Source organism: Arvicanthis niloticus, chromosome 9, assembly GCF_011762505.2.
Source record: "Arvicanthis niloticus isolate mArvNil1 chromosome 9, mArvNil1.pat.X, whole genome shotgun sequence".
Taxonomy (NCBI): domain Eukaryota; kingdom Metazoa; phylum Chordata; class Mammalia; order Rodentia; family Muridae; genus Arvicanthis; species Arvicanthis niloticus.
The window spans coordinates 80864953-80891921 of record NC_047666.1 but is presented as its reverse complement, the minus strand read 5'-3'; the positions used below and the strand labels follow the sequence as shown (position 1 = coordinate 80891921).

Here is a 26969-nt window from a genome sequence, read left to right as displayed (position 1 = left end):
GGAACCATATATATATATACATATACATACACATACACATATAGTTGATTGATTAGTCCCTGGGAGCTATGGGTGCTCCAATTATTTGATGTTGTTGTTCTTTCTATAGGGTTACAATCCCCTTCAGCTCCTTCAGTCCTTCCCTGTCTCTTCCTTTGGGGTCCCGTGATCAGTTGGATGGTTGGCTGTGAGAATCTGTATCTGTCTTAGGTGCTGGCAGAGCCTCTCAGAGGACAGCCATACTAGGCTCCTGTCTGTGAGCTTGGGCATATATCCAAAGCATGTTCCAACATATAACAAGGACACACGCTCCACTATGTTCATAGCAGCCTTATTTATAATAGCTAGAAGCTGGAAACAACCTAGAGGTCCCTCAACGAAAGAATGGATACAGAAAATGTAGTACATTTACACTACTCAGCTATTAAAAACGACAACTTCGTGAATTTTGCAGGCAAATGGATAGAACTAGAAACTATCATCCTGATTGGGGAAATGCAGAGACAGAGTGGAGCAGACACTGAAGGAAAGGCTATCTAGAGACTGCCCCACCTTGGGATCCATCCCATCTGCAGCCACTATTGCAGAGGCCAGGCCATTGAATAATCATTTTTGCATGTTTTAAAAGAATAAACTCATCTATTTCAGTCATTCCTTTAACTGTTTCAGAAACTCCTGGCTGAAACGGGATATGTAAAATTGTATAGAAGGCTCAGCTCTGCCCATTCCCAAGATCTTAGAATCCAGTGATTTCCCAGGATCTGCATGGAACATTCCTGCTTTGATCAGAATGTGCTGTGCCCCCACAGGTAGTGTGGGTGGGTTTGGACACTTGGTCCCCCAGAAGGTGGAGTCATCTCAGGAGTGTGAGATCTGTAGGAGGCGGGGTTTCACTGCTAGAAGCAGCCAGCAGCTGGCTCTCCAGGTTTGGACCCCTCCCACTTCTCTTTGACTTCCTGGTTTGTGGAGATGTGAGCATGCAGCCTCCTTCTGCTGCCAATACAAATGCTCCAGCTACCACACCTTCCCCACCTGGGTGGGCTGAACCTTAATCACCTCATGAAGCCAATAAGCACATCCTCGTGCAAGTTGCTTATTGCTGGGTGTTTGGTCACAACCATGAGGAAAGTAGCAACGCAGCTCCAGATCTAAACATTTGACCTTGTGAAATGCTCCCAGATACAAAACGAGGAAAACATGCCTCGCGAGACAAAGATCACAGAATAAAATCTGCGTTTTGAGTAAAATTACTTTTAGAAATTTCTATAAGATTGTCTCTGGGCTACCTTGTATACAGCATATATAAAAGAGAAATAAAGTCAGCAACCAGATTTTTTTGCCCTGCCACTAGCAGACACCCAGAATTTGAAAACTTGAAAATGTGAAACTTACTTTTGGTCCTCATCAGTTTATATAAGTCATATCCAACCAGCCTTGACATGACCGTCGGCATATTGAGAAGGTTTTTTTTTTCCTAGTTAATAATAGAATCATTTCATTAAAATATAACAAAAGTAAGACCCAGCTGATAGCAATTACTTGGGGGGAATATTAGAATATTAGGCAGAGGATCTCTGATCACTCGCCAAAGTGCGAGGAACCAAATCGGAGACAGGGAGCAGGAGGGGGAGAGCACAGGAGAGAGGGGACTTAAGAAGCTACAGTTATATACACTGGCTAAGGCAATCACGTAACTTACAGCCACCCCCACTTCATGACTTGGCTTTTTATCACTGCCATGCAGTCAAATGAACCCGATAGCAATGCACTGCTCATTGAACCTGCTTGAAGTAAATGTTGGCATTTCCTTGTCTTCGGCATGGGGAGTGTGTGATTAACCAGAGCTGGTTCCTTATGATTATTTAATGACATAGTATTCTTGAAAACTTGCCACTAATGTCATATATCTGAAAAATTATTTTCTGAGTACAACTGGTATTAGAGGTGACCAAACGTCACAGAACAGAGAGGGGGCTTATGTAATAATTACACTATTGCATTAGGAATGTCAGGCCACACTTGACAGGCCCAAAGGCCCGTGTTCAAAGGCATTTTTACACAAGATGTCAGCATAATTGTAGCCCCCAGATCTATAGGAGGAGGTTGAGTGTGGGCCTTGAAGGTCTGATAGTTTTTAAGGGATTTTCAAGATTAAATACAAAGAGCTGGAGAGACAGCTCAGCACTTAAGAGTTCACACTGATTTTCCTGATTTTCCGAAGGGCTTAGTTTTCAGCACCCGTATCAGGCAGCTCACAACTACCTGTAATTCTGGGTAACCCAACTCCTTCTTCTGGTAATACATTCACACCACACACACACACACACACACACACACACACACACACAGACATACTTGCTCATACACATGTGCACACATAGGTGCACACATACACACAGAGCAAATTTTACAAAGAAAATAGAGGTTTTCAAACCTTTCATAGTAGATGGAAATGATGCTGCTATCTCAGCTGTTCTAGGGCGCGGGCACATTTGTAAACGGCGATCGGCCATAGGCTGATTGAAATCTACGCTAAAACTTCTGTTAAAATAACAAAAGCTAGAGAGTGCTAAAACTAACCCATAACATTGATTCAGAGGAAATGGTCCCCAAAGCTTTATTTCAGCCATAGCAGAGATGGTCATGTGCCCGCACAACTGTGAGAGAGTCGTCCTGAATTATGGGGGATGGAGCCCATTACTCTGTGTGTGTAGGCAGTTTTACTGGATATGGACCATTGAAAACACATAAAGCTCTCTATTGTGTGACTGCTAATATCCAGTGTTACCATGAACAGACCTTAGGGCCCAGGACTTCTGGGGAATGAAAGACTCGGAGCGAACAGGCGCAATACGCAGCCCCGAGTTTATGGTTTAAAAGGCTTGGTTATATTTAAAAGTCTATGAATCTCTCACTTATTAAACATTTAATTGGGATTTTTTGAGTCATAGGGAATGTTTTTTGTTTTTCAGTTCAGCTCAAAAGGTAGCTCTTCTCTTGAGAGGTAACCTGCCCCTCCTCCCCTCGCGGAGGACCGGGCTGTATGTGGGTAACTAAAGTTGTGTGGTCACGTGTAAGCGTAGCACTCACATGGCTCGGTATTGGGAGAGAAGTACAGCATATCGCCTCAATTTGAAGAACTTCAGCTTTGAGAATGCCAGTCTAGCTCCTCCTGATCGCATGCGGAAGCCCAGACAGATTTGGAGATTAAACGGCACTCCCATGCCTCACGCTTATTTACCGTAGATATAAAAATGTTTAGATGTGAGAAAGCTGTTTCAGTGAGACGCAGTGGAAGAGATGTAGAAAGAGTTTGCACTATAAAGTAAATCCTCCGTAACAGACTGGGTTTCCAGTGACCCCTGTGTTACTTGACCCTGGAATCAGCTCTCGAAAACCCCTCGTGGAGAAGCTGGCTGTCAATAGCACCCATTTTCTCTTGTTTCTGGAATCCATTCTTAAGGATGAATACCCGCGAAGTCTGCTTTAGTCAGTGTTCCCGTCTCTCCCCGTTTCCAACAGTAAACATATGTGTCCGCACACATTTTCTATTCTGCACCAATGGGAAATCATGTTCGATGGGCATAATGCAATCTGGAGGGATACAGGGGAAGGAAAAAAAAATATTCCTTTATCCAGAGCTGTCGCGCTCAGAGCGGCACCCTCGCCAGGTAACGGCTGCCGTGTGGTGGGATAAAGGAGCGAGGTGTCATATGCTTCTCTTCAGAGAGATTTTGTGATTCTGTGAAAGCAATTGATATTTGAACCACTTCCTAGTTTTCTTTTGAATAATTAAAATCCATTCGAGAGCCCAGTATTTGCCAGTTTGAATGGCATTAGAGAGTCGCCAATTGGCATGGTTTTGGTGCTTCTTCTATTTGTTTCCGTTTTGAGTTGGGGAATATTTTTGTATTCCCAGAGAAGCTGTTCTAAAATATGTCATCCGTTTCACATTTTCCCTTCTTGGGCTCATATTTTTATGCAATACAAAAATAAATAAATAAAACGCTTACTGGGGCTCTGGGATGGTCATAATATCGGGAAACTGGATCTCTGCCAAATTAACCAAGACGTGGTGAAGATATAGCCAATTTTTGTCATTCTGAATTTAATATTTGGCTCATTTTTTAGCATAAATGTTACACTAAGTTGAGTTATTTTCATTCAAAAAAAAAACCTGATACTATTTTGGCATCTTCTTTTTATAGACTGTATTCTGCTTTACAACTGTTCACTGTATAATTTTATCTCACTGAAGTACCTGGATTAAGGACTTAGGAATTTTACCCGTGACTTATACTACATGTTAAATGGGTGTTGTGCTCAAAAGGAAATGGGCTCCATTATTCTTCTGTAGAAGCTGGTTGTGCTTGGCTTTTTACTGTGAACATATAAGTACCTGGAGTGGCTAGTGTATTATTATCGTACATAATCAATAAGATACCACGATAACTGAGTCCACACTTATATTGACCAGGCATAGTGTTGTCCACTGTATCACAAACTTTGGGGTTTGATCCTGATTGTCTGGCATAGGAGAAAATCAGAAGATTGAAACTGGCCTGACTTTCACTCACGGCTTCTAGGAGTTTCTTGGGAGAAACCTGGGTGGAGGCAGCTATTGAGGTACTTAGAGTAGGGTCTGTTCAGGGTATGTGATCCTAAGCCTCTGTGACCAACTTTCTTAATTAGTATTCTTCTACTTTAGCATATGTTTCTAGAGAGCCCATTGAAGCTTAAAATTGCATTTGGAAAGAGCACACTTCAGTTCTTGTACTCTTCAGTGAGGGTGATGTGGACCTAACAATGCCTTCATTAGTGTGGTTTGCTACATGAGACCCTTTGGTCATGTGACTGTGTGGACAGGTTTTTCAGGCCTGCTGTCCTTGCTTCTGGTGAGACAGAACCCGTGCTATTTAACCTAAGTTGGGATTCCTTGAGTCATGTACATTAAAGTCCCTCTGTTTTCCCCTGTATCTGGTCTTCAGGGTAAAAAGGTCAAATAAAGACAAGAAACAAAGAGTGCAATCCTAGTGGAGCTGGGGGAAGGCGGCTCACCCTTGCCTCCTGTGTTCGAGGTAATTCCAAGACAGTTGCCCACTAACTAGCACAGTGAGCCTGTGCTGGTGAGCACAGAAACATCGATTCCAGAGTGCTTTTGCTTTCTCTACAGTTGTAGTGTGGAAAGCTACACCTCCAAAGGTTTTATAGCTGTGTGCTCATCCTTGTAGGCTTCTGTTTGGCTCGGATAAGACACCTAAAAGAACTGAACAGCTGTGGTTATGTCAATCACTTATATTTCTCATTTAACTTTTAAAAACACCCAGTGCAGATTGTCCCAGGCTGTTGCACTGTCTGGAGGCCATGGCGTTTTCAAGATGGTTGAGAGCCCCACAGTTCTGAAGCCTCTTTCATTTGGTGTCTGTAAAGAAGAGTTTTGAACTCTCACCCATAAGCATGCCATTCTTAGCAACAAGCTATCACGATAGTCAAAGTTTTGAAGAACATTCTGAAACACCAAAATGTCTCACCATGAAAACTATGAAATGTCATTAAATCACCAAACAAGTAGCAAGTCCTTAAACGGAGGGAGGTCTTCAGTCTTGTTCCTGTGAGTGCAGAGAGGAGGAGCTGAAGTGGGCAGTGCAGGACCAGGGAGGTCCTGCAGACCTGGTAGCTGCCTTTGTGTAAGACAATGGAGCTTGTGAGTACCCTGCTTCTCTCCAGGCAGCTAGCTTAGTCCCTGGTTAACCGAAATTGTTGAGTAATTGTTCTGAGGTTGAGAACAAAATGCTGAATTAAACTGTTCCCAGTGCAATAATTGTGTGATTATAGCATTTATGTCGCTGGCCAAAGGAACAGTCATTAGGTTTGGAAGACTTACCAAAACCACAAGTACAAAAAAAGATGCAAATCACATGTAAATTGCCGTTTAATACCTATCGGAGCTCCAAAATGGAGAGAAGAGTGGAGCACGTTTCTACTTAGGAGAGAAGATACTGCAAGTGGTGGTTGGACATCGAATGTCTATCTGAAACTGTGAAGACAAAGAAATGTGTTCTCTTGCTCTTTTTACAATGTTCATTTTATTGGCCATGCATTTATTTCACTAACATGGGCCTCACCCCTTTTCTCCATCCCAAAATTCCACCCTACCATCCTCCTTAACCAAACGTTTTTGTTAACTCTATATGGGTTCTCTAGGTTCTCCTCTCGCTCCCCTCCCCCTACTCTGCTTCTAGAAGTTAGGCAGTGAAAAAGACTTATCAACCAATGAAACGTCTGGGGAGAGAAAAACCTAACAGGAAGACTGTCAGTAAACACTTAGAGAACAGCGAGGAACCCCTGGCTGATGAAATCAGAATGCTGGTTTTCATTGCACTTTGAAACACTGTATCAACACAGTGCTACAGTGGCTGGTTTTCCCTGGTAATCCTATCCCTCTGGTGAACTGCTTTCAGGCTAAAGCAAGCAAAGGGCTGCTGCCTGGGGCTGGGAACCAGGTGTGCTCTGGATGGGGATTACCTATGCAGCCAGCATCAGGCCTGTTGTAGATAATGAAAAGTAATCACTTAGAAAGACAAATGACCCCTTTAAGACAAGTGACACATTGCCATTTCCTCTGGGTCAGCTGGGAGCATGTCAGCGGCTCCCTTCGACATGATGTGGATGGACATATTTTTAAAAGTTTGGATTTGGGGGAATCTTGGTAGATTTCATTTTTAAAAATACACAGTGAAATTTATTGGAGGTAAATACGTTTGTTTCTACCGGTGATGTGGACAGGGGAAGAAACGGCAACTGGGCTAAGTAAGAGGCTGGAGGCGTTAACTGTGTGTCTCCCTTCTCCATCCACAGAAATGTGGTCAACACCGAACATTTCCTTTGGTCTTAACATTTGGGTTATTTTTAACTGCAGTATGCTGTACTAGAAAACTGTTTGCTTTATAAATTTGAGTAAAAATTACCTCAGCAATTGTCTGAGCAGTAATATTCCATAGAGAATTAATATGATGCACATATAGGAATAGCTTTTCCTCGTTTGTCATATTTAGAATCATTTAAAAGTGTTTTTAAGCTCAAGATGTCAGACACCTGATAAAATCTAGTTGAAATTCTGAAATGTTTATTTTTTTATCAATATCTTTACAAGTTGAGGGCAGCTTCCATGTTACTTGCTATTCAAGTTTTATATATTTAATTTCTCGGGTTTCCTCACAAATATCTTATAACAATTCTCTAATACATATGTGCTTATTTGAAATATGTGGAAAGATTTCTTGTTTTATGTCCTCTATTGTCTCAGGGAAAAATTTATACAAGGCTCTTGATTATTTTCTTCTGAGCTTTGTGTGCTTCCTGTATATGGGGCTCACATTTTTGAAACCGAGGCAGTTTTTATCTAATTCTTCTTGATTGTTTTTCCTAGCAGTTCAGTCTTCTAATGGTACAGCGTTGAATCTCTAACCACTCCATAATATTCAATAACCTCTCTCTCCTGCCAACCTCCCACACATTAATTAGAACAAACACAGATTTTAATGATCCCACTTGTCAATGGCAAAGCACACTTAAAAAGAAAAGACAAGGATCATATTTCAGAAATAAAGTTGTGTTTCTAACGGAAACGTAGACTCACTTTCCGGGACAAGTGGTCATTGTCTAAAGTCCATCACCTCGATCTCAACTTTCAGGTTCCTCTTCACAAAGTGAAAGTGTTACTGAGCCCCATCTGTAAAAATAGCCATTTCCCTTCCATCTAAAAAGCAAAAATTTTACATGATGTTAAGACTTTGAAAGCTGTCCTTGCTTCCTGTCTTAGCATATCCATAATTTATTGTATGTGCTTTGAGTATCTTGAAAGGTATTGCAGTCTGTACTTGTCATATGTAAAATTCTATGCATGCCTCTTATATTGAGCTTGCTAACTGTGTCACATCATACATACTGAAACCTTTTTTTTTCTAAACTTTGGACTATTGCTAATTTTTTAAATTCTGTTATACTATTCCTTGTAGTATGGATTTACTAGTTCTTGCAACTTCCTCGATTTTGCCTCAGAAATGGTGAGGCTATTTTTATCGGCTGTGTATAACATACTAAGAATTATTCTATCACTGAACTGAAGATCTTAGAGATGTCCCTGAAAGGTCACTGTGCACTATTATGCTCTGCATTCAAGTCTATCTTGTGTAATATGAGTGCAGACACTGGATTCCTTCTGTTTGACACTTCTAGGGTTATTGCTTTTTGGGCAATCTGTTCCTGTCCTTTCCAACATTTGGCCCTAATGATTTAACTGCCTGTCTTAGAAATAAAATACATATGGGCATTCTTAGGTATTTAACTTTCTCACCACTGCCTTTCAGAATACAGCATTAGCTCGCTTACATTTATTGTAATTAACAACGGCTATTTTCTTTGTGCTTTCTATCCAAGGCATATATGGGTTGTGTGTGTTACAGTTTCCCATTTTTAAAGACATTGCCCTTCATTCTATTTTAGTTGTAGTCATAGTTCATTTTGATATGAAGCTTATTTATACCACATCTTCGGTTTCAGTTTCAGAAGGCACAGTGGCTTTGTGTCTTCTTTGTGGCTAGCTAGCCCAAACTCCCAGCTCTTGGATTTGCTATCTGCCCAACTATAAACATGCCTCCATTTTATGATCTATAAGGTGGGGCTAATGAAAGCGTCTGTGTGCATCTAGCTCAGGGATGGCTGGATAGCTTGGATTCCCACAGTCAGCTTGTGTTCTCTTCTGTTGCAGTGAAATGTCTATACCAAGAATTGGCTGGATTTTGATGGCTAAAAAGTATTTTTAATCAGAAAGGCTCTCTACACATTTAGTAAAGTGCCTGTGATATTGTATAATCCATCCATATTTAAATATAGTCCTTAAATGTAGTAAGCAACAGTGTTCTGTGCTAGAGTCTCCCAACTCTGTGGCAAAGCTCTGCAACTGGCCAAACTTCCTTTGGGATGTAGCAATTGATGTGATCTCCCTTGTTATTGCATGCATTTGTGTTATATTTCCTCACAACTAGAAGATGCAAAGCTTCTCATTACATAAATGACACCATAGTCAATGGTTTGTCCAATAGCAAAAATATTTCACATTTTTCAGCTCAAAAAAAAAATCCATCTTCTGTGGCCTTTCTGGTAATTTCACACATTTTATTTCCAGTGACAAATGTTCTTGTGAGCAGCTAGGCAGAGCATCCTCGTGACAGCACAGGCAGAAGCTCCTGTCCGGTCAGGCTCTGTGAGGCAGACTAAACTCTCAGGGAGAATACCCCTTCACCTCCTAAAACAGAGAGGGAGATGCTCCTTAATACTCCCAGTGAGGTTGGAGGCAGGGGTATCGTGTAGAATGTATCCTGTGCTTTGATTGTAAGAAATGATTCTCGGGTCTTCTTTCTGTGTCTCAGGGCTGATGTAGTGGAGTCTTCTCATACAACAAACCAACAACGGCTTAAACACAGAGCATCCACACAAGGTCTTGCAGAGACCTTGCAAGGTCTAATAGAGAAATGGACTCCACACTGGAGAAACATTTAATATTAGATATATGAGCACAGAATTGCACTTAATCCCACATCAGAATTATACATGGAGTTTAGTGATATAGCTATATAAGAGATTTTAAATCTAAGGTAATAGTTTCATTTTAGTTCTACAAGAAGAGAGGGGCATGTACACGAGGCAATGTCTGTAAAGAAAAGTTCATTCTGTAGCCTTGTGTGATTTTGCATGCTTCCTCAGAAGCCACAAAGAGTGGCTTTGATAGAGTACACAGCATGTCAAGTTACATTTTAATTGTTTTCATATTTGCATCCTTTCTGTAGCTGCAGTTAGGATCTGCAGTTACGTTTCAGTGACAGGTGCAGCAGGTACTGGGTAGTCTCATTAAAGGCACCTCAGGCCCTTCACTTTCTCTCTGTCATGAGCACTGGTGTGAACTTCTGAGAAAGGTGACAGCTGGACTGGGGGAGGTGGATGGCCTCAGCCACTCCTGGAGTTCAAGGCATTGCTCTGAGAGAATCAAGAATCCTCTGCAAGACAAACCCGGCCCAATGTCTATCTCGGATGGAGTGGATCATGATAACGGGGGAACTGTGATAAGAGGAAAGATTAGGAAGCCTATTTGTAAATAGTTGGCTCAGCTGAGAGGTCGTGTCTACTACCCGTGAGGCATCCAGTGGACACTATGGGCCCTGGAACAGCTTAGCTATGCCCCTGACCTGAGGGCAGAGTTGTTTTCTTAGCTTAGGTTTGGGGACCTCCTTTTCCATCTGTAAGGAAGACTAGTGACGGCGACCATTTCACTGAAGGACTTTCCCCTTCTCTGTCATTTATTTGTTGCTTCCACATTTATAGCCTCTGTAATAGAGCCCTGTAGCCTCTCTTGTTGGCCGTTTTAATGTTTTGGTGGCATTTCACATCTTATCAGTATGCCATCTTGAGGAACTAGTTCAATGCTTGGTGCCTTGTGGGATATCAGTGAATTAACAAATAGAATGTGTTTCCTAAAGGCAGGCATGCTAAAGCCAGGCTTTGAGGAAAACACTGCTTTTGAGCCCAAAACATGCGCAATTGGTAGGGTACGGATAAACATTTATTTATTTAGCCTTTTCATCTATACTTGAAGTATTCAGAATGATGTAGTAATGTGCATATGCCTAAAGATTTTATAAGCATGTCTCCACTACTGTACATGATACTGCAGTGACCATGGAATGAAGGCCTCAACTCTCTGCAGGGTGATGATTTCATATGGGAATAAGCCCTGAGCTTTGATCATTCCTAGGCCTTTCCACCCTATATCCTCTGGAGAGACTGTGCTAATTTAAGCCCCGCCTATATCTGCCATCTCTTTCCTGGGTAACACCTAACATACCTGAAGTCCCATCTCATTGTGTTTTTTAGTTGTATTTCCTGATAATTAAGTATGAATAGCACGTGGGCATTTTCAGTCTTCCTTAGAGAAAACAAGCTGATCTGAGATGGGGTTTGTTGTTGCTGCTGCTGCTGCTGCTGCTGTTTTTCTCGGGTGGTGTTTCCTCACTATCCACAGGCCGTTCTCTCTGTTTTTAGCTGTTGGCTCTGTAGATGTCTCTTCATCTGATGCACTTCCTCTTGCCACTTTCACATGATTGGCATAAGCTTTGATGTAAATGAAATCATTACAGGGTCATGGTCAACGTTCTCCATGTGCTGGCTTAGATATTTAATCCATGTGGGGTTGGGGTTGGTTTTGTATGTGGTATAAGTCAAGAGTCCAATCTCTCTCTCTCTCTCTCTCTCTCTCTCTCTCTCCTCAAGCCTGGATCTAGTTTTCCAGGCTCCATTTATCGAAAAGACTTCTTTTCCCCATTGTGTATTTTTGATTCTTTCATTAAAACCATTCAACTGTCCACGCCTGGATTTGTTAGGTAAAGCCTTACCTCCATCACAAATTCATGGATTTGAAGACAGAATAAAGTCCTGTTGGCTAAAAGAGAAAGCAAGTCTATTCGGAAATATAACCAACATAATCAGGTGACATTAGAGGAATTAATAATTGAACACTCATGGCATAGAATTTGTGCTAGTGAATAAGAAAGATCCCTAAGAAATGATATGTGACACAGAGATGGGGGTGGCTTCAGTTTTGAACTAAGGGTTAGTAATAGATGCTTTTATTGAAAATTATAAAATTAGAGTGAAATTTTTTTCATTTTATTTCAGATCATTCTTTAGTTAAGTATTAGGAAATTTATTTCCTATTTTCTAACAAAAGAAGCAACAATGGCTACCAGCTTGAGAGCCTTGAGGAGGTCTGGCAAGCATTTAAGTCACGGTAATTTCTGTGCTAAATATCTAGGATGCTCTATACTGGCTCCATTTTTTTCTGGTCAATTTTAAGATAAGTAATATCTAAAATACATACATGGAAAATCTGAAAAATAACTTCTGTGAAAAAAAAAACCCTAAAGCAAGATGTAATTGCAAAGTGAAAAGTTTAAGTCATTCAAAATGCCACCCTTGGTACACACACACACACACACACACACACACACACACACTTAAAATTGTAGAATTATATCTTACAAGGATTATTTAAATGTGATCCTATTTTACAATGAAAATATATGTTGGAATTAATTTTCTCACAACTATATTTTGTAGTATGTACATTAGGATTTTTATTTCAGAAACTTGTTTCAGTAATACTACTTGTGAGAAAGAATCAACAAATTTATTGTCAACTATGTGGCCTTGTGTAAGTCCCAAACTATTTGTTTTTCTCATTAATAAAATAAGAAGTAGTGGCAGCTGATATTCTAATTTCTAGGGTATTAAAAAATATATATAAATGGCTCAGCATATTTGGAAGGTTTTCTGAAAATATGAAACGTGTTATAATACAAAACACACCTATTTTAAACAACAATCAAAATGACCTTAGAAAAGGTATAGATTCTTGTAAGGTATGTTTTATTTTTAAGTAAAGATACAGTTTTAAATAAAAATATACTAACTACTCCAGCAGATAACTTTCCAGTAGTTCACAATCTGTTTGGCATGCCCTCCTCCTCAACTGACATCTTAAGTCAATCTTCCTTTTACAGGTAGCTTTTAGATATAAGTCTTAAGAGAATGTCTGTTTAATTGATGTTACTATCACATAAAATCATTAATAATCTTCTATTATTAGCCACTGAGAAAACATTATGAATCAAAATTGAGTACTATTGAATTTTATAATGAGAGAGGATATGCTTTAGTCTTGCTACAAATTGATGTCCCAGGGCAGGCTGATATACAAGGGGGGCTTCCCCTCTCTGAGGAGATGGAGAGGGGAATTTTCAGGGTCTGACTGGGTGGAGAGGAGGGGCAGGGAAGGCTATGATCAGTATTTAAAATGAATGAATGAATGAATGAATGAATGAATGAATGAATGAATAAATGAATGAATGAATGAATAAATAAATAAATAAATAAATAGGGAAAACAGTAGGAGAAAAAATTTCTAACTGTGGACTCATGATAAGTGATCATTTCTCATGTTGACCCTGGTATTTTAAGTTTGCTTCCACCTTTTGGGCAATTGGTGTAGACAGCAAGATGTGTCATAAAACAGTCTTTGTTGGCAAAGCTAGATTCTACTCATGTGGCTGGTTGTGCCTAGTCTCTTGAGACACACTCTTCTCTTTAAGAGAACCATGGTAATCAACAGAGTGGTCATACATATTTGAAAGAAAAGAGTTTTATCTCAGTGAAAGAGAGGGGCTCTGGATGGGCCTGGGGCTTCTTGCCTATGAGCCCAGCAGCTGTAGGGCAGAGATAGGACTGGCTGTGAGTTCAAAACCAGCCAGGTGCTACATAGCTATTTCCAAGTCAGCCTGGTCTAATGGTGAGACCTTGTCTCAAAACAACAATAACATCAGAAACTCCAGCCTCAGAAAGGTTAAGGTTCTGTGGAGAAACATGTGAGAAAATCTTTGATTTGAGAAAAAAAAAAAAAGACAATAGGTGAGCACCAACTCCCAAACCAGGCAGTTTGCCATATTTTAATCATTAGGTTCTTCGTTCAACTGAAATTTCTCCCTTCTTTATCCTCTGTAGCTTTCTGCCTCCACGTCACGATTTGTGTCTTTCTTGCTCTTCCGTTATTATGCTTCTAATAGAGATTATTCCTAACGTGAGCCCCGAGCCGACAATATACTCTGTCTTATCATGTATCACATGTATGTTTGGCCTCCTCTCATATCAAAGTGTGGCTTTACAAGAATGTAATAACTCAGTTTTTAAGATAGAGTCTACTATTAGATAATATTTAAGTTGAAGTTGTATTCCCCCCCCCCCCCGGAGGAAACTTCCCAGTGTTAAAGCATCAAGGGTCTTAATTTCCATCATTTGAGAGTGGTTGTATCTTAGTAACAATGGCAACAACACACACACCACGCAGTGTGAAAGTAAGACCGCACTGGTGGACTGGATCGGTGGAAGGAGGAGTCACTGACCATATCATCTCAGTTTCTATTAGATCTAATGGCAGTCTGGTTAAAACACAGCAACGGTTGCCCAGGACGACATAAAGTGTAGGTATTATCATAGGTCTGGTCTAAGAGGAGCACTGCAGTCTTGCCTGGGTTATTTCTCCATCCTGGCACATCACTGCTTCGGTTCTTCAGTACTGTTTCCGGTGTTTGTACTTCTGGTGTCTGTATCCTGTGAACTCATGGGGCCCATGGAGCCTTTTCAGGATAGGAATGAGGTGGAACAGGGGAATCAAAATTTTATTTTTTAAGTGATAGGCAGTGTCGAGTAAAATAAAAGCAATTTTCCTGGCGGGCTGCTTTACTAAAACAGGAGCTCTTTAACGTAGCACTTTTTTTACTTTTGCAGAACAGACTCAAGTGCATGCTCTTGCTGTGGTTTGTCGAGGGCTAGGTGCGAGGAAGAGAGGAAATAGTTCTTACTTTGGCTGCTTCGGCTCTGCAGGCAAAGCTAGCACATGCCCTGGGACAAAAGTATTTGTAGTCACCAGATAACTTTGCAGCCGGCCTCAATAGCACCACTTTTTCTTTCTTTCTTTTTTTTTTTTTTAATACTTTTTTTTTTTTTTTTGGCAGCCAAACTCTTAGTAGAACCATCTGTCTTTCTATTAGTATTTTTGAGGCCTGTTTTGAAGCCACTTTGCTTGGCAAAGTCACTTTCATCCTTGGAAACAATTTAAAAAAAAAAAAAAAAGTTCGGTGGCTTTTTGCCGAAGAATAATACTATGGGAAAAAGAAGAAGAAAAAAAAAAAAACCACATGGCTGTTCATTTTTGTTCTAAAAAAAAAAAATCGTGCTTACTTTGTCTTTGTCTTAATCAGATGAAATTGGAGGTGGTGCGACTCCTGGGTGTAGCTGGGATCAGAGAGGCTGGGGCTGAGTTTTAGCAACATGTGCATCTCTTTATCCTTCTGTGAGCTTGCCTTCAACCTCCTCATGGATTAGATCGAAGATGAACAGACTTTTATTGTTTTAATATTTTTTCCTAAGAACCATGGTGTTGAGTTTGATGAACTGAGCCAAGACCATTACTGTCTTAAGGACCCCACACCTCCCAGTGCTAAGGAAGGAAACACAGCCATGGCTTCTTGCTCATTCTGTTCGGATAATTCCACGCTACCTACCTAAACCCCTCTTGTGATCTCATTTGGATATTTCGGTCTTCATTTTCTCAGAAACTGCTGCTGTGCAGTACTGTGCACATCTAAACAGCCTCTGTGCTTCCCACTGAAGGTGACTGCACGTCGGTCGGTGTAGGTGAACGAATCCCTAAGTAGTGTGCTTAAACACGATGGCCCTCATCAGACCAAACTCAGAAGATGAGTGGGGATTTTTATACTTCTAATTTCATCTTCACTGGGGTGGGTGTACTAGAAACTTATCTTCTCTGAGAACCCAAGCACAGGGAACCTCTCACCAGCCCTCACAAGCCCTGTTTCTGAAGCTCCTGATTCCTGAGGGTGTGTGTGTGTGTGTGTGTGTGTGTGTGTGTGTGTTCCATTTGGCTAAGGCCTTCTGCCCTCCTTTTATTTTTGGTTTTGTTTGTTTTTGTTTTTTGTTTTAAATACAAACCCTACTTTGATTTTCTTATGATGATTCCTTGCTGAATTCTCCCCACTCCTCCCTGACCTGCTGACTTAGATTCACATTACTAAACCCCAGCCTCAGTGTCTAGGCACTTTCTAAGGGGAGCTACAGAAATACAAAGTCTGAAGGCATCAGGGTTCCCATGGACTCAGCTGGGATCATAGACTGTTCTTTATAATTATCTTTGGCTTATCTTCTCTTTTATATCTCCTCGGGACCACCCTGACACTCCCTCCCCACCTCCCCTCACTCTCTGACCCAGGCTCTCTTCTTCCAATCAGGCATTGCCTTCATCACTGAGGGAGTGGCTTCTGTCAACCAATCAGTCTTGCTTTTCCACCTATCTACCTACAACACAGGCCTGCCTTTACTCATTTTTAAGTAGGATGTGCAGCTCCTGTTAGGAGTGGAAACCTTCTCCCTTTCTGCCTTACCTTTCTGCCCACTCAGATATTGGGCCAGCAAAATCTCTTGCCCACGTGTTTGAAATGCTTCATTACTATATATATATATATATATATATATATATATATATATATATATATATATATATAATATCACCGTTTGGAAAGGTCGTGTGCTCAGAACTTGGCAGGGAGCTCCTCCTCCACAGCACTTGGTCTGTTTCTACACAAGAATCTGCCCTCATTACCTCTGTGTCCTTGCTCGTTGCTCAGCATTCAACCTTCTAAGAGTGGCTCTGTCTTCATCTGCTGGAATTGACAGCAGTAATGTACCCTTCAAAGAACAATCTCAAGACACATTTCTCCTCTCTGGTGATCCTCTTTCCTCTGCTATTTTTTTCCTGCCGTTCACTCTCTGCATCTTGGACTCCCCTTGGTTCCTGTGTCACCCACCACACTTTCTATTGTCTTACCCACACTCTCAGATGACCTCCCTGCTCACACACAGATTCCTCCTCCAGCCTCTGGTGGATGGTTGCTGCAACTCTGATGATCATGAGACTTGCTTCTTCCCTTTGATCTCTGACCCCCTTTCTAGAGTATCTATAACTTCTCAACCCAGAACCTCTGCGATCTCCTCACTCAGCCCTGGCCTCCAGTTTTCACCTGCTAGGAAGCCTTCTCCAATGGGCCAGAGTCCAGACAGCTCAAGCTCCTCAGTGCCCGTTGGAACTTTCGTTGAATTCTTTCAACTCTGCTTTTTCTTGGTTGTTTGCTATTTCACCTTAGATAGATCGAGGCTCTGGGTATCATCTTTGGCTCTGTTCTTCACCTGTGTGTTTTCCTGTTTGCTCCTGAATATTTCTTGACGTTTTCTCCTGGTGCATACCTATTAGGGATTGCCCCTTATCTGCCTGTTCCATCTTATCAGTTCTGCAGGTGTGCTTTCAGAACTCTTTGTAGTCCCTGAAGAGTGTTCTGTCTACACTGCTGAATCAGCACCGTGATTCTCCAGCCTTCAGGGATAAGAGTAGGTAGTGTACTTAGATTTACCGTTGACTCAGGCTGCCTTCTCACCTCTAGCCTCTTCCAGGAGGGGAGGTGTCCCTGGCCTGTGGGGTTTTCTCATGCCTAGTTTTCTCTCATGCTTCCCTTTCTTCCTGGAATGATTTTCACAGATGCTCACTTCTGCTTAACCAGCCAGCACCACTCTGTCTTTCAGCCGTCATGAGGGGCGGGACTTGTGGACTTAAAGTGAAGCTGGCAGTCTCCATTCTGCTTCATGTCCTGCATGTCTTCCCTCTGCTCCCAAGGTGCTTTCCAGAGATCTCTGAGACTGACTGGGTGGCACTGAGTTGTAATTGTCTCTTTGTCCCACATGACTCAGAGCAGATGTGAGTGTGAATTTACTTCCTGAGCCTTAGCCACTCCAAAGTGAATGTTGTACCTAGCTGATGTGAATCAGATGAAAAAAAAAAATGAACAAAAACAATTCATAGAACAAATGGGAAGCAGATTAATAATCATAAGTATTTACTTAAGATGGGACCAAAAAGTTATACAATAGAATGTATTAAATAAGAAATACTGAAATGAGTAATTGATAGATACTTCTCTTTATAAACGTGTCAGCATAGTTAATTGGTGGGTCACCAACTTTTAGAGGGCATGAATATATGCAGCATCCTCTGGTAGAAGAATAGAAGGTGTTAGGACACGAGATACATTTCGAAGTTTTAAAATCAGGATGTAGCCGTGTAAATTTGTTGTGACATATTCCAACTTGTGAATAACATGCCCCCTATTAAAAAAAAAAAAAGACTAAAATTTAGTGACAAAAGTAGTTTATTGAAATTTAATTAAAAATGTCACACATTTTTAAAACTTAATTAAGAGTTTAGAAGGAATTTCATGCATTAAGTAATAAACTGAATTTAGTAGTGATTAAACTTAAGAAATATTCAAAAGCAGCAAATCTAGAAGATACATTTCCAATGGTACAGATAGTTCATTTTAGAATGTGTCCAGAGAGCCTGGAGCATTTTCACTCAGTGTGCTCCTCTCTCCACAGTGGTAGCAAGATTTTAGCAAAGATGAGCTGAATGGTATAGCTAACATACAGCTCCTCACTCTTCCCAAAAATTAGATGCACAGAACTGCTTGCCCATCAAATTAGTGAACATTAAGCCACTACCTCATGTGATGAGCCCCTTCCCACATTACTCTCCCACCCATCAAACCCAGGCGTCATGTCTCAAGTGCACATTTGCACGGCTTTACCTTAGGTGTGTTTCTCCTTTAATGTTCATTGCTGATGCATGGATGTTGAACACCCTAGCTCACGCCTCCCAGAAGTTTGTCTAACACATCCACCTTCCCACAATGCACACCGCGGGCCCCTCACACTTGGGAACAACTCTCAGCAACTTAGAGTAGTCTTGGAAACATTTCAAACACGAAAATTACCAGCCCAACTGTTTCCCTGCTCCCAACACTCTGCATGGCCGCAGAATTATCTCTGCTCTTGATTTGAGAGTATGAGCAATTTTCATCAGAGGGCAAATTTTTGGCTGAAGAATCTGAGTTGTGAAGATAAAGTGTGTATGGAAGTGTGCTTTAGCTTCATATGAAGACCTACCACACACTGTCAGGGTGTGCATGTGCTGGGAAGCTCATTGGGAATATAAACAATACCATCTCTCCAGTCTGTCCTATAATGTTCTAAAGAAAAATCACCATTGAAACCATGAAATTGGGTTGATATGTTTTGTTTAGTCCCTCTTTTTTTGCCCCGTTGGCCTTGGCTTAGCCTTTAAAAGAAATACAGGACTATGAACAATTGATTTGGCCAAAGTAGGTCTGACTTTCTTGTCAGTATGATGACCGTTTCTCAGATAAGAGAGTCCCTAGGCTCTTCTTGTCTTTAAAGTACGCCGTTTCTCACTTGTCATTTTAAAAATATTTAGACACTAAAATATTTAAAGCTATAACAAAATATAATCAATAATGACCCATACTAAAATAAAAGTTTCAAGTATACAGATTTAATAAAAATCCCCAGGAATTTTACCTTTCCCCTCATAACATTACAACCTTTACCAAATAAAATAGACTATGTTATTGAATAATACTCTTATTCACATTTCTCCCATAGTAAAAACAACCATTAAGTAATGTCATGGAGAAAAAAATCACTATATAAAAACAGTATGTGCTTTTTTTTATTATTTAAGAGAATGTATGCCAAGCTTGGTGATGCACACCTGTAACCCAAGCACTCGGGAGAAGAGGCAAGACAGACCTGTGTTTGAGACCAGCCTGAGATACAGCAAGGTCCTGCTCCCCAACAGAGAGGGAGAAATGAACTTGGAAACCCACAGGGAGACACTGGAACTGGCACAAGGCCAAGGGAGCACTGAAAAGCCTGACTGTCCGTCAATTATCAAGGCAGTGACAGTACCCATGCCATAGCCTAAAACTAATGAAAAGACATGGAAAACACAGAGGATGGTTTCAAAAGTAAATAGCAACACTAGGATAACCAACCCCTACACAATAATTAAACATTACACAAAGATAGAGTAACTATGACAACACTGCAGGGCATGATGGGTTAGCCGCCCACAACACCAGTTTGTAACGTGTGCCTGACCAATTCTATATTACCTCCTACCTCCTTCAAAGATGTAACACATGAACTGACGTAGCCCCCGGATGGGTAAGAACACAAAACCCCTGGAACATACTCTGCTGTACTTCTCTGGTAATTGGAGTCCTTTCTGGTCACTACATAAGCTGGACATCCACAGCATTTTTGTAGGCTTTGCAATTGATAAGTTGCAGATGCATCAGTGAGGAGCTCCCAGTCCATCCAACCTGATGACTCCTGAGTCTCTTTTCCATAAAGAACCTGAGCTGTTGGGTCCAAACAATACAGTGGGAAAGAAGTTGAACTTTTTTTTTTTCTGAATAGATTTGCAGTTCACAGGGAAAACTCAATATGCTTAAAAATGATTCAGTGCTGGAAGTATCTTGTTACTTTTCTTGAGCGTTAGCTTATTAAATTATGAAAGGCAACAGTTCTTTCTACTCCACGCACAGTTGGATGCACTAAGAAATGCCCGATAAGCAGAGACATTGTGTGAGCCTCAAAATCGTCTGAAGAATGAGCACCACCTTGCCATGAAGAAACAATGGGAGGGATTGATTGGTGGAAGCATGGGAGCATGCCGCTGAGTGCATTCTGGTGTGGACAAGCAGAGAAGAAGCCTGCAAACATGTCCTTATGATCTACTGGGGCAGGGAAAAGGGTGTGCCATGGAAGGTGGCAGAAACATCTGGAAAAGAGCTAGGGAGAAAGGAAAATCCATACTGAGTCTTGGTCATTTGTCACTAGATGAAAGCCAGAGGGATAAATGCGATGCAGATCTGAGATAAACATGGCAACCAAATGGAATTATATACCCGAGAATCACTTAGGAGGAATGTTAGGGGTCATAACTTAGTGTCTGTTATTGCCTTGGCACTAGGACCTTCCCCTCCCACTGCTGACACATTTAAAAGTACTCTGCACAAGACCCAAAGAGTTGTTGACAATGATGAAGAATTCTTGAAAACAGTTCTGCTGGGGTTGTCCAGAGCCTGAAATCCCAGGATCTGGGATGCTGAATAAGGAGGCTCCTTGGGAGTTTAAGTCTCTCCAGGGCTTCTTGGTGGGACCTTGTCTCAATGCAGTTTTCTCTTTAAGCTTGGGTACACACTGAGATCATCAAGTGTGCTTTGAGGAAGGCTTGGGCTGGTCTTCAGCCTTTGGGACTAAACATGGACAGGAGCCTCATGTTGGGCTTTCTTGGAGCTTGTCACAGGACTCTGGAACTTATAAGTTTGATATTTGCTTCATTAAAACCAGACTCATGGTCGCTGTAGGTCTGGGCATTGTTTTGCTTACGTTATAACAACCTGAGATATGGCTGCTCCTCATGCCCTCAATGTATGTTTAATCCAAGAACTTTCTTCTTCCTTTCAAGTGTTCTCATTAAATTTATGATACTATGCTGTCTTAGAAATAAGCTGGATTGTGGAAAACCACTGATTCACTCTGGTTCCAGTGTTGTGTGTGGCAGACAGATTTATAACAATTTGGCAAAAGTCATAGTTTGCAACTAACAGCCATTGCTAAACCAGGACTTCATCACATTCTCCTGTATCCCTTCTGTTCCTCTCTGCTTCTCTCTTCCTCTCTCTTTCTCTCCTCCCTCTCCCTTTCTCCCCTCTCTCTATCCTCTCTTTCCTTTTCTCCCTCTCTCTTCCTATCTCCTTCTCCACCTTTGTCTCCTTCTCTCCCTCTCTCGCTGTCTCTCTCCCTCTGTCACTCTCCCTCTCTCCCTCCTTCTCCCTTTCTCTATTTGCTGTCTTCTCACTCATTCATCCCTCCATCATCCTGACTCTGACCCCTTATTCGAACCAGCCAGTCTTGGAGATTTAAGCCCAGAGGATTATTGTGGCAGATGAAACAGAGGAGAAGCCAGAGGTGAGCTTTTAAAGCAGGAACTGATGAGAAGCATGAGCATCTTAGGATTCCTACGGATGGTGAACACAGTAAGATGCAGGCTGACACATGCCACAGAGATCATGGGATCTTGGATTTCTTGATGATTGTATTCTTACTCTGAAGCTCAACTTCACACACATAGTTGATAGTTATTAGTTATTTTTATATTGCTAAAGTAGTTATTGTACGGAAAGATTAGTGAAGAGCACAATATCAGGTATGTGACTTTTAACATGATCTTAAGTCAGTAGCCATATACCCAGGGACAGATACTGTCCAACAGATCCATTCACCTGGGAGACCTCACCTAAAAATTTATTTGAAAAATAATAATGATAGTTATATTAGTTGCTAACGTCTACATCAGAATCACATGACATATTTATAGAGATGGTTATGCTAGATTGTATTTTCCCAAAATAACCTTAATTTAGTATGTAGATGTATGTGCACCTGCCTGCCTCTGCTTCTCTAGCATATACCACCACATTAGCTTGTCTGTAATCCCAGCACTGGGGCAGCAGAAATGGGAGAGCATCCCTGGAACTCATCCCTGCCAGTCAAACCAACTGATGAGTACATGTTCCATGAGAGGGGCTGCCTGGAAAAAAAATACAGTGCAAAGTAACTGAGATATCTGACACCAGCCATGGGCCTCCACATGCAATGCAAAGCCAGATGTATGTGTATGTACCCTCATGTGTGCATACATACACAAACACTCACACATATATTACACACACACACACACACACACACACACACAGAATTAACACTCACAGGTATTGTTTATAAAGGATGGTTTCCTCCATTTTGGGAGGTGGTGACTCTTTAAACAGTATCTCATTGCGAAAAGACAAGAGTGTGACATTTTCACTGGGGGACTTCATGCCAAATGTATTCACTTTGTTGGATGTTGAACTTAGTTATTCTTTGAAGGGATGAGGTCTTCTAGCTGTTGCCTCTCAGGTTGTCCCAAGGCATACCCGCAAACCAAGTACCTGAAGAAATTTCGTGTCAACAACTGGCTTTTACCTTTACTTTTAGCGTATGTTCATTGTACGTAGTGGTGGGATTCATAAAGACTCTTCCTTTCATGTGGGTTATGAATTTTGATCATAGCCACCCATGTCCCTCCCCTTCTCACTTCTTATTCAATTAACATCCCCAAGCTCTCTCACTTCTGGTTTCATGTCAGTATATATACATGTGTGTATGCCTATGTGTGTGTGTGTGTGTGTGTGTCTAGATAAAGAAGTGATTCTATACAACTGTGTAAAATCCAGAACCCCAAATGAAAGAAGACATGCAGTGTTTGTCTTCCAGAGTAGGGCTTTCTTACTTAACATGAATGATGCTCTTCAGTTTACGTTCTTTGCCAAGGGACACAATTACCTTCTCTATTGTGATTAAGACTGCACCATGTGTATGCCCTGCTCTTTTTGTTTTATCCACTTGTGGGCAGATGCCGAGGCTCAACTCAGGCCTTGGCTTCAGTGGTTGATGCTACAAGAAGTATGGGTGGCCAGCACTGGTGTGGCAGGTTGCATGGGCATCTTTCCAGTCCACATGCAGGCGAGAGACACATGGGTCACGTGGTGGTTCCCTTTTTAGCATGTTGAGGAACCCTCATACTGACTGGATGGACCAATCTCCCCTCAAATCCATCAATTGGTTGTTTTCCTCGGCGTTGCTTGCATTCTTGGCGATAGTCATTTTGACAAGGGTGAGATAGAATCTGGGTGAATAGCCTCCTGTTCTAGTGATATAAGGGCTTCACGGGGTGGAACAAGGGGGTACCCAGACTTCTTCTCTTTGATTCGCTCTCTCACGTTCAGCAGGTTCAAGGTCAGCTGCCGCCATTGATGATCCCCGTGTTCCCTCCTGACCAGCGGACCCTTGCAGCAGCTGCCCAACAAGGATTCCTCCTTCCTCCTGGTTTCAGCTACAAGGCTGGGTGCAGTGAGTACTCTGAGCTTTTCATTCCGGAGTGGGTTGAGGGCGTCGTCGCTTTTAGTTGGAGTATTTAAGGTAACCATCACACCAAGATATTAGTTCACTCACTGAGCGGGAGGTAAAACACAGTGATGGTGTAGGAAGGGTTCCTGTTAGCTTACATAAGCACTGTAAGCACGTATCTCACATCTGTGCCCCCAAAGCCAGTACCTGTCCTTCACACCTCCCCTTTATGCCTTCCAGTTCCAGTGTACTGCTAAAGTATGAATATAATGTTAGAGTTCACTTTTTAAGAACTGTGTTCCTATAGTTTTGCATTGTTCAATAATTTAACCTTGAATTCCCTAGAGAGTATGGGACCTTTGTGTCCTCCATGTATTAATAGCCCTTTGGAGTTGGGATGTGAAATGACTTTCATAGACTCTGGAATTTGGGACAGCCTCCCACCCCCACCCATGGCAATGGTGTTTGAGAAAGTTATAGAAGCTTTAAGATGTAGAGACCCTCTGGAGGATATGAATGATCACGGGTAAGCCTTTAGGGTCTATGGCCCCACCTAGTTGCCATTTCCTCCTTGACTTCAGACTGTGGAATTTTGAGAAGCCAGCCCTTCGTATTGTGAACCAGAGACTGCCCTTCCTCTCTTAAGTTGCCTCTTGCTGTGTACTGTGTACAGCATGCACCAACTCTTCCCGGTATTTCAAACCTGCTACAGCTCATGTAAAGGGTCTATCCTCTGACCTAGGGTGGATACCTTTCCCCTGGCCCCTTTGTGTCATTTATGATTTCCCAGTTGTTCAATATAATTTAAACGTTTAAAAACTAGAAATAAGTGTTAAAATCACAGGTGTAAAAATGCAAAACATTACCTAGCAGGAGAATTAGAATTAATTTCTAGTCAAGTTGTGCAGAGATTCTTAAGCTAAGTATCACACAGCTCAGTGCTCAGGACTGTAAAAATCTAGGCCTCCATTTCCCCCTCTGTGTGAGTTTTTACTGATTTAACCTATATCCCTCTTGACTTGGTTTTCCTGTGCTTTCAAATGAGTCAACATATTTTCTTTCCATCCTGGACCCTTGACTTACTAGTTCAGAATACAATTACACAGTTCAAACTTTACAGATCATCATTTAGTCTAGACACATAGAATTTGTTTTTATAAAAGGATAATTAAAGGCTGTATTCTAAGGATTTAAAATTCTCAGAATAATTTCCATTCTAAGGATGGAATTTTATATTCTATTGTTACTCTAAGCTCTGTGTTTGTAAGCGCATAAAGGGTCTTTGGTTTTCTTTCTCTTTGTGTAAAAAACTACTCCTCACCTGAAACACACACAGCCAATGTGATTGTGGTTTTTTGTTTTGTTTTTGTTTGTTCATTTGTTTGTTTTTGTAATCGAGCTTGCTAAAGTAACAAGAGGCCACTGATTAAAAAAAATCATCCTTTGCCTCAGACTGTATTGCAAAATATGCATATAGTATCATTTTCTTTTCCAAAAGAAAAGTAAGTGTATTTTTAAGTAAATGTAGAAATAAGTTCATTAGTGAATGCTATGCAGAAGAGAAGAATATAGTGCAGGTGAGCATTAGTGCACACACAGAGCCAGACACAGTCAGGAATACAGGGCGCCTCGCTTCCCTTTGGCAGCTGCCATCTTCAATTTTTCCAGTCTCAGTGTGTCATGGACCAAACCAAGTTTTACCTTTGTGAAAACAGTTGGTATTTTAACTGTTTGATATTCATGTCTTCAGTGCTTAAAGTTATAAACAATACCACTCCTTCAGTTACCTTGGAAATAAAATTGAATACATTTTTTTTTTTTTACTGCTACTGGCCAACTTCAGCTTGGCAACTTGCCAGACACTAGAACTTAGCAGAAGTGTGTTGTGAAAGTGCCCACCCTTGTTGACACCTGCGTTCTTGGGGCAAGCCTCAAGAAGGAGCTGGGAGAGCATGAGAAAAACACCATAGACTGTCTTTCCAGTGATCACACTACAAGAAAAGGAAGTGGAGACCAAAATAAAGCTTGCTACTTCATCTTCAGTGTGACTGCTCACCCCATTTCCCAGCAGCTGTCAACCTGATTTCTGTATATGGCAGTCTCTTTGAGTGTTGTGATGTAGTTCTCAGTGACAAACACTGGCCAGCCCACATACTGTGTGGATCCAAAACCAGAGGCTTTTTATCAGTTTGTGAAACACAAGACTGAGATTTGTTCAGGAGCTAAAATGTGAATAAGTGTTCCCTATAGGCATTGGCTGAGGAATCCGGCCACTGCAGTATGAGTCAACAAATTTTTTTTGCGGAAAAAGAGGCTCCTTGGAGAACAGAGGTATCAGTGGAGGTGTTGGTCCTGTTTTGAAAATAATGATAAAAGTGTTTCCTGCCATGGAGCAGACAAACAAAATTGTCCCATAGCTCTTGCTACAGCAATGTGCAGCACAGACTGATAACAGCAGAAGTTAGCAGCCAGAGACCTCAGAACACACTGACTAGATGCACAGAAAGGAGGCAGTAAGGATCCTCCAGGCTCGCCTGTGAGTCTTCCTGTCAGTTTCAGCCATGAGTGTATTGATAAGACACTCCAGTATTCTGTTCGGGCACCTAATTAAGCCAAAAATGCACAACCTTGTGAATCTAAGCCTAGATCTTCATTTTCCACCCTGTTTCTTAAGACCTCAAAAAGTGCTTGTAAACTTCTGTGGGGGAAGTAACGGAGTTTGTTTATTATTGTTGTCATTGTTGTTGATCAGAGACCTAGCCTCACGCTGCAGTCTAGTCCTCCTGCCTCAGCCTAGGGCATCTTGGGATTAGAGCTATCATCAGTCTCAGTACTCGGCCAATAATCAAGATGAATTAGTAAATCAAGTGTCATCTCATGAGAGAGGGGAGACATGAATTTGGAAGACTCATGTGAAAAAATCTGGGTAGGTCATCTCTATCTTACCCAATTCACTCAAGGAAAGGAAGTAACTTGTTAGTTCTTTCTAAATTCCTAAGCAGGCTACAAAGGGAAAAATAAGTTTATAATATAATTTATAATATCAAGACTAACATATATCTGACAGTACTAGCTCATTGGAAGCAGAAAGTAATCATGACAACCCATTAAATAAGTCTGGAGTGCAAAGCACTCAAAATGTTAGTTCTGAATTCTAAGCCAAGTGGGTTCACAAACAATTTAGTTCAATCAATCCAGGGGTCTCGGGAATGTGAACACATAGTCCTCAGATTCGAGGCTCAACTTGTGAAGAAAAACTTTACTTCGTGAGCTCTGAGGCTTCTACCAGGCACCTACCTTCAAATAAAGGTTTAAATAGCTTTCTGCACAAGTCTTTTGTGTTGGAAGAAAGACACATCCCCTGTGGTTATCTATCATAGAAGACTCAACCTTCCCTTAAAGGAACGAGATACATTCACTGT

At 41.3% G+C, this 26969-nt stretch overlaps 1 protein-coding gene across 11 annotated transcripts in view; it reads left to right on the top strand.

Moving 5' to 3' along the window:
• Sox5 (SRY-box transcription factor 5) overlaps positions 1–26969 on the top strand; it is a 943910-nt gene that overhangs the window by 797444 nt on the left and 119497 nt on the right. For 8 of the 11 annotated variants that reach the window (XM_076940816.1, XM_076940819.1, XM_076940814.1 and 5 more), the window contains one exon: positions 23427–23550. In XM_076940816.1, the coding sequence (XP_076796931.1) occupies positions 23427–23550 (124 nt within the window). The remainder of the gene's footprint in view (positions 1–23426; positions 23551–26969) is intronic. The other 3 variants (XM_076940821.1, XM_076940813.1, XM_034512436.2) reach the window with 1 other exon arrangement.